General features: G+C 45.6%; 1 protein-coding gene across 1 annotated transcript; it reads right to left on the bottom strand.

The window, feature by feature from the left end:
• Positions 1 to 4,240: 4,240 nt before the first annotated feature.
• LOC107043682 lies at positions 4,241 to 6,579 on the bottom strand. The gene is made up of 3 exons (XM_015265266.1): positions 6,487 to 6,579; positions 4,938 to 5,224; positions 4,241 to 4,535 (listed from the first exon to the last, which is right to left on the bottom strand). Exons 1-3 carry the CDS (start codon positions 6,577 to 6,579, stop codon positions 4,241 to 4,243), a joined length of 675 nt encoding a protein of 224 aa, XP_015120752.1.
• Between the last annotated feature and the right edge of the window lie 6,105 nt (positions 6,580 to 12,684).

Below are 12,684 nucleotides of genomic sequence, written 5' to 3'. Positions count from 1 at the left end.
ACACAAAGAGAGAGAGAGATGCCTTACTTCAGGACAAATTTTATAATCCATGTCTTCTCGATTTTTTACACAACCAACAAATTAGGGAATCTGCGCGGTTGAAGGTGAAAACGACTACCGTGGTGAAGATCAATGACGGATGCAGTAGAAATTCACGATAACTGCTGAATCCTGAGCTCGCATTGAATTTCTCTTTCTGCTCTGTCAAGTCCTCCGTCAAGGTTCCGAGTTTAACCTTCAGGCCCTCCAGCTCCTTTATATTGCCAACTACGTTCGTCTGTTGCATATCACTCAAGCTGTTATTTACCTCATTGAGTCTCATTGTGATGTTGTCATTCAGTGTCAGGTTCAGCTTCGGTTCTACATAGGTATTTAGATCCATCCTGAATGATTTCTGGACTTTAATACTAAAGTCTGCGGTGACCACTCCACAGAAGTATTTGCTATTTGCAGGATACCTGAGTCCTGTAGAACGTCTCGTGTTTGCTTATCTCCGCATGTACCGGTGATACCTTCGGTCTTGGGAGCTACAGAACCACGCGTTACTTTTCCGCATTTTTATCAGCAGCAGGCGTTTTAGCTGCAGATGCTTTATTGTGCATACGTTCGGCATTTTGTTTGGGTTCAAATACATTTGGACCTCACAAGGGCTGGAGTCTCGAGTCATTTACCCTGGTAATGACTCGGTTCGTAAATATTGCCCTTAAATTGCTTTGCTATTTCCCAACTGTTCTGGGGTCATTCGCACGTATTGCTACGTCGGGCTGTGCATCACCAGGAACTCGCTCGGTACCTCCACGTATGAGTGATACTTGTCAATTTACCGCACAGGAATTCTCTGCATCAGCATAACGTCGAACACTTGGAAATCTACCAGCGGTACTGCCGTTAACGAGAGAATTTTCGTATCTAATGCGGAAATACTAATGGTTGAAAATCTTTGTAATTTATGCATTCCGCGAACTACTATCTCGAATGGAAAACTTAATTTCTTTGGTAGTTTTGCCGTGCAGAGAAGAGCGACTAGGTTAGTCTCCATGAATCCTCTGGTGTCCAATATCAGTCCTTTGGATTCGGTTAGGAGTTTCTTCATTTTCACTGCGTCTTCTCTTACTCTTCCGTATAGATAGCTTCTAAGACTAGCAGCTGCTCATCTATTTTTTGTCTATGATTTATCTGCAAGTTTTCCACTTTTATTTGCTGCATTGATTTCAATAAAATATTTTCGTTTTTCTTGATGATTTCTTCGGTGTGTCTCAACTGGAAAATTGTCGAGTTGACAATCTTCAGTTGCTCCGTGGAACTATCCAAAGTTCCCTTTACTCCATTTTCTGGGTCTGTAAGCCTTTCAAATAATTCGTGGCCGTCCTGAGCGTCCATAGTCCCGAAACAAGGCTTGGCAACAGCGCCTAAACCATCAATAAGGCCTCGGCGCTTCTTATTTACATCGTTTAAGCCCAATAATCCAGTGATGACGTCTCTGGTATATGCGAAATCGTTGATCCATTGCTTCACTATTAGTTAAAAATTATTTTCCCATGGACCTGCTTTGTCACAAAGCTCTTTCGCGTGAATTAAATATTCCTGAAGTTGATCAGCTCTCGCTAGTCATGGTGAGACATCTGTGCTCACAGCTATGGACTAAACCTGGGTGCTGAGATAGAATTTCCCTATTGGCTCAAAATGAATTCCAGGCGTCTGAACGAATTTTTCGATCGCATGCACCTCCTTCCCGCTCTTGAGCCGTCATTGTTCCTAGCATGAGCAGTACAGGAAACAAAAATGCTGATTTCAAGAGTTTTGCGAAATCGAAGGCTCTCGAACTCGGTGAACACGTTGATACGGAGCCATATGGACTTCGTCGTTAGCTCGTTGGTGGCCATTTTTATTGACGTACCCTCGAATACAAAAGCGTTGTGTGCTCCGAACTTGTCACAGTTCTGTCCGCAGCTCCGATTAAGGAAATCAACAGGAAATCTCTGAAGATGGAGTCAAGAAGGTGCTTCAAGTGTAACAAGTTGGGCCACTTTGCCCCGAATTGTGTGTTAGCGTGCCTGGATTGTGGAATTATCGGAGAACATTCCTCTCGTGATTATCTGCGTCGGGCCGCTGGTGCTTCACTTTCAAGCGACGCTGGTGCTTCAACGTCAAGGGCTACGAGATCACTACCAAGAGAACGTTGCAACCTCCGAGACTGGACTGTAAAAGTTCGGACCAATCTTGCTCGACCTATCAGAGCTGTAAGATCTCGTGGACATCCGTACCTACGCCATGCAACCGACGTGTTGATGTTTTCTTTTTGGGTGAGTAACCATATCATTTCTTTCATTTTTCCCCGAGATACTATCAACTTCAAATTGTCTAATTTTTCCACTTGTGCTTGTTGCAGACTTCTTCTTATCCGTATCGTCACGGATACGTTCGCAACGGGTACAGGAGCTTTATTGCTCGATGGAGGAATTGCAGTCGAGTGGACCTCAACGCCCTGTGGGACACCAGGGTGATCGAAGACGACCATGAGGACGTTGTCAATCTCCGTCTCCTGTTTGGCGAGATCCCTGCTCCTCAGCCTTGCCACGTACCCCAATGGTTGGAACGGCCAGACCACCTGTTCTGTTTGCTGGGACTATTTTTTTTCAAGTCCAACCTATTTTTACCTCGGCTGGAGCTGGCATCAGTGTTATGTCGACGCATCTCATAAACTCACTTATAGCCAATCTTTGGGCGATTCTCCCAATCAATGAATTTTTTGTATTTAGACAAACAAAATGTTAGTTCACACTTGTTACAGAGATAAGAATCTCCCTGTTTCCGTAATAAATTTGTGTCAGTGTAATTTTATTTCGAGGCTGGGGTTCATATAGTCATGCGACTATAAATGGACACAGTCTATTAACATGGACCCTCTGAGTTCTCTTCTTGCTGCCATATGTGATCGTGTCATTTACGTCAGAATTCTTCCCGATTAGATCGTAAGGACCGACCCAGGGTTGTGATAATTTCTTTGATCGTCCTCGTCGCAGAACTTCATTTTTCAGCGACACTTGATCTCCAGCGCTGAATTCCAATTCTTCAGAATTTTTGTCATACTGGATTTTCGATTTTTCCTTGTCTTGGTCGACTTTCTCCTTTGTCTCTTGATGCGCTGCTCGTAATCTCTCTCCAAGTTCCTGGACAAAATCATTGTAGCAGTACGTCAGACGTGGGGGTTGCTGGACGGCTGTCGGTAACTCAGCGCGTCTTCCAAACATCAACTGAAATGGCGTCATCTTAATCGCCGAATGAGGAGTCGTGTTGTATGCGAACATCGCATACGGCAGCCATGTGTCCCAATCCGTCTAATCATCCGCAATGAAACTCCCTAGGTACTCAGCGAGAGTACGATGAGATCTTTCCACAATTTCATTTGTCTGGGGATGATACGCCGTGGTCTGGATTTGTTTAATTTTCAATAATTTACAAACATTTTTTAAAATTTCTCCAAGAAAATTTGGCTCCTGATTCGTGAGTAATTTTCGTGGTGTTCCATATTCGCACACAATTGTCTCTGCGAATGCGCGATCTATCGTATTAGCCTCTTGGTTCGGAATTGGAATTGCTCTGCTGAATTTCGACAGGGCGTCCTGAAACTCTCCCCTCTCTGGACTCTCCCCGAAGACCATTTGCACCTTCGTAGCTTTTCCCAGCTTATTTAGCTGACACTCCTCGCAGGTCGCCACGAATTTCTCCACATCTGATTTCATCCCTTTCCAGTGATACTTCTGACACAATTTTGCGTACATCCGTTTTGCCCCGGGATGTCCTGCAATCAGTGTATCATAGTATTCCTGCAGAATACTCATGATTTCATCATCAGTGGGTGTAATGACCATGTCGTTGATCGAGTGCTTCCTTTTCTGATTTCGACTGGGCTCGGGTTCACACGTTGATACGACTGAGCACATCGGCGTTGATATTTAACTTCCCGGCCTTGTGTACAGTTAGGGCCTGAAGTGGTTAACACCCCAAGTTACAGCCAATAATTCCTTTTCTATTGTGCTGTGATTTTGCTCTGCCTTATTTAACGTTCTGTTGGCATAAGCGATTGGCAAATTCTTGCCTATTTCTCTCTGGAAAAGTACAGATCCTATGGCTTTATTTGAGGCATCTGTAGTCAGAAGAAAAAGCTTCTCAAAATCAGGATACTTCCTTTAAGCTCCTAACTGCTGCTGATTCTCTCTCCGCCAGGTCCACGAAACGTTTATTTTAGCAGTTCGGTGAGTGGTGTAGCCATTTTCGAAATATCATTCATGAACTTTCGATAATAACCGGCTAAACTAAGGAAGGATATTACTTCCTTTTCATTCTCAGGCTCTGGAAAGCTCGAAACTGCCTCTATTTTACTGGGATCAGCCCTAATACCATCTGCAGTGATGATATGCCCGAGATAAACAACTTCTTTCCCCAAGAAATTGCATTTATCCGGCTGGAGTCTGATATTTGCCTCCTTCAGCCACTGTAGAACCTCCAGTAGTCTCTTATTATGCACTCGTAGACTCGAACCGAAAATCACGATGTCATCCAGATAAACAAAACATCTTAATCACTGAATTGCAGCCAGTACGGAATTCATCAATCGTTGGAACGTCGCTAGGCCCCCTTTTATCCCAAAAGGCAGACGATTGAACTCGTAATGTCCATATGATGTGGAAAATGGAGTCTTGCATTTATCCTCCTCTTTCACGGGTATTTGGTGAAAACCCGAAGCCAAGTCCAACGTTGAAAAATATTTTACGTTGCTCAATCTATCCAAAATATTGGAAATATTAGGCAGCGGGAATGAATCACAGTGACCTCATTGAGTCGTCGAAAATCGACAACAACTCGAAACTTAATTCTCCCCGAAGCATCCATCTTCTCTGGAACGAGCAACAGAGGGGCATTCCATTGACTCTTACTTGGTCGGACCACTCCGTTTTGCAACATCTCTGTGATTTGACGGTCGAACTCCCCCTTCCTTTGATTGAGGCAATCGATGAAGTCGAACGTTGATTGGAATCGTCCCAGGTTTCAATGGAATCTCACGTTCCAGGTGATCTCTCATCCCTGGAGCATCCTCTGGCAACTGTAGAATTGAGTTGAATTTCTCTAAAATCTCCAGCAGACTTTCCCGTTCCTCCTGATTTAGATGCTCAATCGGAAGATTCTTGTGTAACAATTTGATGCGATCTTTAATTACGACTTTCTGCGAATTTCACAGCGTCATAATATCGATTTCAGTGGCTAACTCTTGCAATTCAACCACTGGTAAATCGACAAACTCGTCTGTCTCATTCGTGTTGATTATACACACACGTGCAAAACCGTCCACAATTTTAGTCATGCACTCTCCCATAAAAATGCCTTCCGTCAGTTTCTTCTTATGGACAATTCCTATTCCTTTGCTGCACGTCGGCGAACTAGAGTCTCTGTCCTGTCCTTTATCCTCACAGGTTTCTTGTCCTCGAACAAACCGAAGCGATGATCATTTATTATCAACGCTTCTCCATGAATTGTTTCTACTTTTAAACTTGGAAATGACAGGAAATCCTCTCCTAGAATTCCTCCAATACATGGGAAATTTTCCGGGACAACCTGGAATTTGTGTCCTAGAATTTCCTTACTTACTTGCAAGTAGAGAATCGCTTCCCCCAGAGTCGGAACGTCCTCATCGGAAATTCCTCTCAAAAACCGCTGACCTGGTGTTATTTCCTATTTTTCGGCCTATTTATTGATTTTAATCAGAGACGCCTTTGCCCCTGAATCTGCTAAAAACAATGTGGGTTCCTGTAATTGATCAGCTGATAGTAAAATCTGCGTTTTCATTTGCGACGATTCAACTGGAGATATCATACGCCGCTTATATTGGTGTCACCTTCTCCGATTATTTCAGTGGTATGCACCATCATAATTTGATAAGCTCCAATTGGTTGAGTCTTATTTCCTTCCGCACTATTTTTATCCTTGGCTCCATTATTATTCTGTGCATTTTGTTTTTCTCCAAACACAGGCTTATTAGAGGTGAAACTGAATTGTTTATTCACCCCAAAACTGACATTCGAGGTCGGGAATGCCCAATTTATGCTTCAATATATGACAGTCAGCATAACTATGGGCCGCATATTTGCAGTATTAGCAATCAGCGCCAAATACGTTAATGCTTCGACGTTCCGTTGCCACTGGCAATGATTTTCATTGCCTTACTTGCGAATTTCTACAATTTTTCGCAAGATATCCGCAAGCTTGACCGCAAGAAAAACACCTCCCCATGGACTGACGAGCTAAAGAAGACTTGCCGCCTCCAGTGGAATTCGTATTTTGGCCAAAGTTAGCCCCACTTTTGCCCTGGTTTTGGGCAAGTGTTTTCTCCAATGCCCCAGCTCCTGTGCAAGAGTCATGGAGTATTTTAAAATTGTTTGCTCTCACCAGAATCTGCAGTTGACCTCATAATCCTTGCTCGAACATTACTTTCCCCATAGTTTCCAGGACCTTCGTAGCTGCCTCTTTCTCCCCCTGTGAGAGCTCTAGAGGCAGATTCAATAGACCATTAAGATAATCCATTGTTATCTCCCCGTGCGTTGAAGAAATTTCCCAACGTCCTCATTTTCGCGTTGTTACAATTTACTGAACTCAGCTTGCAGACCGACGACATTCCGCGTCTTCCCAAAAAGTGATTCCAATTCACTTTTCAGCTGCTGGAATGTTTTTACCATGCGATGTTTCAATTGTTTATGCGCGGTACCTTCCAATTTACTTCCCAAAATTCCATCTCAAAGTTGATTCCCCAACCCTGGACGCCAATCTCCTAGCGCCAGCCAAGGAATCTAGAAAACAATCCAATTTATCAGAACCATCCACGGTAGAGACCTTTATTAAATAGAGTGCGCCCTTCAAATCTAGAAAATCTGATTATGAGCTCCGGTTCCGATGATTCATCTGCTCCTCATACGCATCCTCCACGGGTACCTTGTGCTCGTTCCTCTGCTTCTCAGCCTCTAGACGGCGTTGTCTCTCTTCGGCGATCCTTTGCTCTCGGATATCTATTTCTCGCTGAAGCCTGAGTCTTGCTTCTTCAAGAGAACGAATTCTCTCTATAAGCCGATTAAAGGCAGGATTATCTTTGGAATCTGTCTGCTTGGGAAAATTGTCCCCATGATGTGTGGAACTAGCCCTGAATCCTCCTACGTTAGTAAAAACGTTGGACGATGTAGAATACTGTGCATTATGGGCCTCCGTTCCTCCTCTGGATAGTTTTCAATGTTATCCATCCCTTCCTGTGGAATAACACGCACAGGACGACTTTGACTGACCGAAGGGTTGACAGGACCAGGCGTATTTTGGGTGTCCTATCTAATGGCTGCGACACCCTCTAGCAGCACGTTGTGACATTGTCAGCTATTTTCAAAAATATCTGACAATGTGGAAAGGTGCGTGTTGTGACAACAAGTAACCCTCGACGTAAATTCTCTGATCTCTTGAATAATCAAAATATATTTATTCCGACTATGGCGGAAAACTTGATCTCTCTCTCAGTTTCTCAGTCCAGTTTGGGTTTTTCTCACTCCGATGACCTATGAAACACGAGTATAAGGCCCCAGTTTACCAATTTGTTGTCACCAGGGCTCGTGTCCACCACTGTTCTAATTCGAAGGACCAGGAGTGAGGTTCACGGATCAGTAATAGCGAGAAGAATAAACCGTAGACTCGATTAACCAGAACGATAGAAGGATATTTTCCAAATAAAAAATAACAACGTAAAGTAACTGAGTATAATCCTCCGGAGGTGAATACAATTTCCAGAAAATGAGCAAAGGTAAAGGAAAAACAAAAGAAAAATCGATTGATCCAATGCCATTCAATGGATGGACTCAGGTTACCAATGTCTGGTCCAATTAATTCAAAAAAAGACACCAAAAGTCATTTTTAGAACCTCTAAGTCGCTCTGACCGTAACAGCCTTTAAACTTAATCCTACCAATATTACAATTATCAACCTGTATTAATTATAACAATTCTCCGGTCCTACGCATTGAGATTCGGTCGGAGAATTAGGTCTTCAAATGAAGTATACTTAATCTAGGAGAAGAAGACCAAGCGTAATTTATTGCGACTCAAACAATACTAGACTCCGGCTCGAACCAGGAAACCAAGTGCTCGACACAATTCAATTCGTCGACGGAGAAATCTGGAAATGAACAGACCCGACAATTCCGGCGACGCGACTAGAAACCCTTGACTAGGGTCTGAGGAGACTAGAAGGCCCCAGTAGAGAGCCCGAAGCCTCCCAGGACAATAAGAACTAATATCGCCGCGAGTCTTCACCCAGAACCAAATCCCTCTACCCGATATCTTCTCTACCATAACCTCCAGAAATAATTCTCAGACCGATAAATACCTATAGCACTAGTCTCGACCTGATATCTCTATCCAAATATCTCGGAAGACGCCGGCGCCTATAAATTGTCCTCAATACGCTAAAAGAGATTCCTTGTGCGTACGATTGTCTCCGGAAGGCACTCCAGTTCCCGAATTCTATGACAGAAAACCCAGATCTCTCGAATGGCGTCGGTCGCGCACACCAGGCAGCACCTGACACACCAAAAATGCCTCACGTTTCCCCGAGACTCGAAAACGGTAATTTTCCCCCTCGAAGAGGAGGGCAGATGGCCCTACGACCCTTTCAAGACTATCCAAAAATTAACCGAACGGTGCAGCACCAACCATTTATATCAAAATATACTCGAGAACACTCACTCAGCCCCAGCTCACCTACGTACGTGGTTTCCCTCCGGGGATCCAACGCCTGTTGCTTCTCGGCGTTGAAACTCAGCAAAATCTCCCCAAGTCGCTCCAGAAACTTTCCAGAAGGCTGTATGCAGCACGCCTTTGGAGTCGTGAGGTGTGGGAGATGGGATGGTACTGTTTCCGTCTGATGGATTGAGGTTTTCTTCGGTCCCGGGGAGTCTCTGGTCTGCTCCCGCGGGGCGACCTGGTCCAAGGGAAATTCCAACTATTCAGTGTCTAAATGTTTGTACACGTGGTCTCTTAATTTATCCAATCTGCTCATTCGATCAGACCATTCGGAGTGATTACCAGGTTGCAAAGTGTTAGGTTTCTCCACCATGCGACGGACTTCATGGATAGGCGTAAGCGCTCGGCCGAAATTCAAAAAAGCAGGCAAGAAACCGGTGGAAAAATGAATCGCGGTATTTATTGCGTACGCTAACTCCGGTAATTTAAGATCCCAATCCCTCCGATTCTTACAGATAAAGATACGCAGCAAAGGTCTTAATGTGCGATTTACGCGCTCGACAGGATTAGATTGGGGGTGATAAGGAGGAGTACGGATAGGAGTGATACCAGCATCTTGTAAATTTCGCTCCAGCAATTTTGAAGTCAAATCCTTGGCGTTGTCACTGAGGAAATAACGTGGAGTGCCTCATCTACAAAGCACTTGGAATCTGATGGTTTCCCATACATATGACGCGCGAGTCCGGAGAAGTGGACAGGCCTCGATATATTTGATAAACAAATCTTGCATTACCAAAATATACGCATTCCTCTTGGTGCTGAGCGGAAAGGGGCCCATGATGTCAGCAGCCACCACGGTCTAAGGGTACTCGACCGATCGTTTCCTCATCAGGCCAGCAGGTGGTTGCTGATGAAATTTGTATTGCTGGCACTCGTGACAACTCCGGACAAACCGCGAGGTATCGGCAAACATACCATGCCAGTAAAAAACTGGTGTCTTTGTTCAGCCGTGAGTATGTTTTGTCCACTCCTAAGTATCCCGCCGGAGGCTCACAATATGCTTGTTTCATAGCATCATATCTCAGCTCCGGTGGCGGCACCAACTTCCACGCATTGAGGTCTCCGAAGATGTCCTCTACGAGCGGGTTGTGCAGGTGATGGTATAACAAGTCATCCTCGACCAACCAGTCGGGATAGTTCTCCGGATTTTCGGAGACCTCGTGTCTCTGGTGCTGGTACCAGAGGTCATCAGTCTGGTCCAAAGCAGCCACCAGGTGAGCCTCGTCTTCGAACATACCAGAGAGCGCGTCGGGGACTATATTCTCTGTGCCTTTTTGATATTGTATCGCTATGTCATACCTCTGAAGCGCTAATGACCACCGCCATAACCTCTGATTTCCCTCTTTGACATCAAGCAGCCATTTCAGGCTGGTATGATCGGTGACCAGTGTGAACCTTCTATGTAGGATCTGGATTTGCGAATCGCCAGACGTTTCTTTTCCATAACTGAGTAATTGATCTCCGGTGGCTTCAATACTCTCGAAGGGAAGTAGACGGGGCGTTCGCCTTCATCGGTGTTCTGCGTTAACTTCGCTCCGATCGCTGTCTCACTGGCATCAGTGTGGACGGTGAATGGTTTCTTGAAGTCCGGGCGTAACAGAATCGGTGTTTCGGATAACGCCTTCTTGAGCTCGTCAAAGGCTCTCTGTTGCTCCGATTCTCATGACCACTTCACGTTCTTCTTCAGTAATACGACTAGGTCCACTTTGTCCTTGGCCACGTTTTCCATGAATCGGGTGTACCAGCCGTTCATGCCGAGAAATCTTCGCAATGATCGAGGCGACCTCGGCTCTGGGTACTTCGTTATGGGTTTCCAAGAGGTCGGGATCTACAGACAGTCCATTCCGGTCGATGATGTCTCCCAAAAATGCCATGCGTTCACAGAGGAGCTTCGTCCTTGAGACCTTGATGACAGGTCGGGCTTCTGCTAACTGCTTCAGAACTTCTTGCAGGATCTGCTCATGCTCCATTAGAGTTGCTGTGATGATAACAATGTCATCCAAGTACGCAAAGACTCTTCCTGCGTACTTGGGTGGTATCACTAAGTTCATCAACCACTGAAAGACCCCTGGAGAATTGCAAAAGCCAAAGGGCAAGCGAGTAAACTGATAATGCCCTTTTGAAGGGGTCTAGAAGGCGAAGATCTCTTGGCTCTCCGGTGTGAGTGGGACATGGAAGAATGCCTGACTTAAGTCCAATTTGCTGATGTAATGGGCTTAAGATAGATCGTCAAGAACTCGCTCGAGTTGTTCAATCTGGTAGCCCAGCTTCTTTACCACCTTACTCACCGGACGTAGATCGAGACAGAAAAGAACGTCGCCCTCTTTCTTTACTATTAGCAAGGAGCAGATACTCCACGAACTTTCGGAGGCGACAATATAACCCGCGGCTAACATTCTATCCACTTCTTTACAGGCTAGCTCCAGCATCTTAGGAGAACATCTCCGGGGCTTTTCTCTGATAGGCTCAGAGTCAGTCAGCTCTACTTGATGTGTCATTAGAGGAGTAGCAGGTAATACTTCCGGCAGTTCGGGTATCCAGCTGAGGAGTTCTTCCCGTAACTCTTCGAGGTTCACATCTTCGTCCAGTAAGGTGTTAATGGCACTCACCCAGATGCGAAAAGATGCCACTTTAACCCTCGGCAGTAGCTGCAACTGATATTCTTGAGCGAATTCCTGAGGCTCTAACTCTCCGATCTGCCAGATTTTCCGGGCAGCATCCAATGCGATTCCCATGACCGTTATAAAGCTCATGCCCAGGATGCATGGTACCCCTAAGCCTTCCATAATGTATACTGGGACCAATCGGCGGATCCCTTCCAACTCACATGCCAAGGCTAATTGTCCTCTGATCGGCATTTTGGTGTCGTTTGCGGCTATGCATTCTCCGGAGCACGGTAGGGCGTAGCCCATTAGCTGATATCCGAACTCCTGACTGATGCATGTGGTCGTGGCTGCGGTGTCAATGAGGGCAGCGATGAGTGTCCCATTTAGCTCAATAGCGGCATACCAACGTCGTTGCATCTGCCTGTCCGAGGCTAACCGTTGGTACTCCTCGTAATCAATCCTAGGACGCTCTCCGGTTTCAGTAGCGTGTATATCGGCAGCTGCCGGAAAGATGTGAGGATTGAGTTGGTCGTCGATGGCCCTTGGTTTGGCCACCGGGGTGGTAAAAAGATTGATCGAGCCGGTGGAAGCGTCGGGAACAACAGCCGGCTTCACTGTTGTGCCTCAGGAAAGTTTCTCTGGTAGGCTCTTTTCTGTCTGGTGTGATCGTGCATGGGCAGTAGTTCTTTCGAAGGAAGGTATTCCGGTGAAGGGTAGAGGGCAGCGACTCGAGGGTGGCTATCCCAGCACGTCTTTCTATGCTTCTCAAAAGGGGTATAGGCAGACCCTTTCGCCGTGCCCTGGGTAACCATACTTCCAGCAGGGTGTCATATACGTTTACCTGGGGTATGTATCAATATCACCTTCCACCTATTTTCCAGGCTTGTCCGCTGCTGGCGGTTTTGGATTATGTCGTTGGCCCTTCGGTACTACCGCTAACATATGTGATACTGGGGCGGCATTCGGGAGACCTTTACCATTTTGTGGGGCAACTATTTGGGCGGGCGCTCTCGTGATTTCACCTCCTGGATAGTAAGATAGGTTTTCCGATCGGGAACGGAGTACTCGTAGTCCTTCTCCCCCTCTGAGGCGAAATCCTCAATGAGAGCATAGACCTTTTCTCCGTATTCCCTGGGACAGCGGTAGTACGTGGTCTTTGTATTTTCCTTTACATTCTTTTCGGTAGACCCGTTGAGCGACTGCCAAGAGATCTTACATCGTTTGCGGTCTTTCTCGGGTTATTTGATCAT

The sequence above is a fragment of the Diachasma alloeum genome, unplaced genomic scaffold (assembly GCF_001412515.2).
Source record: "Diachasma alloeum isolate Michigan unplaced genomic scaffold, Dall2.0 Dall_scaffold_00613, whole genome shotgun sequence".
Classification (NCBI taxonomy): domain Eukaryota; kingdom Metazoa; phylum Arthropoda; class Insecta; order Hymenoptera; family Braconidae; genus Diachasma; species Diachasma alloeum.
Note: the sequence above shows the minus strand (reverse complement) of the source record. Positions and strands in the feature narration are given on the sequence as shown.

Excerpts from the sequence above, each read along its gene's own strand:
- LOC107043682 (XM_015265266.1), bottom strand. The coding sequence starts at position 6,579 with ATGGATTATCTTAATGGTCTATTGAATCTGCCTCTAGAGCTCTCACAG. Across the intron at positions 5,225-6,486 it reads TCCTGGAAACTATGGGGAAA|AAAGTCGTAATTAAAGATCG; the intron begins GTAATGTTCGAG and ends TGAAATTCGCAG. Across the intron at positions 4,536-4,937 it reads AAACGGAGTGGTCCGACCAA|TCTACGAGTGCATAATAAGA; the intron begins GTAAGAGTCAAT and ends TTTCGGTTCGAG.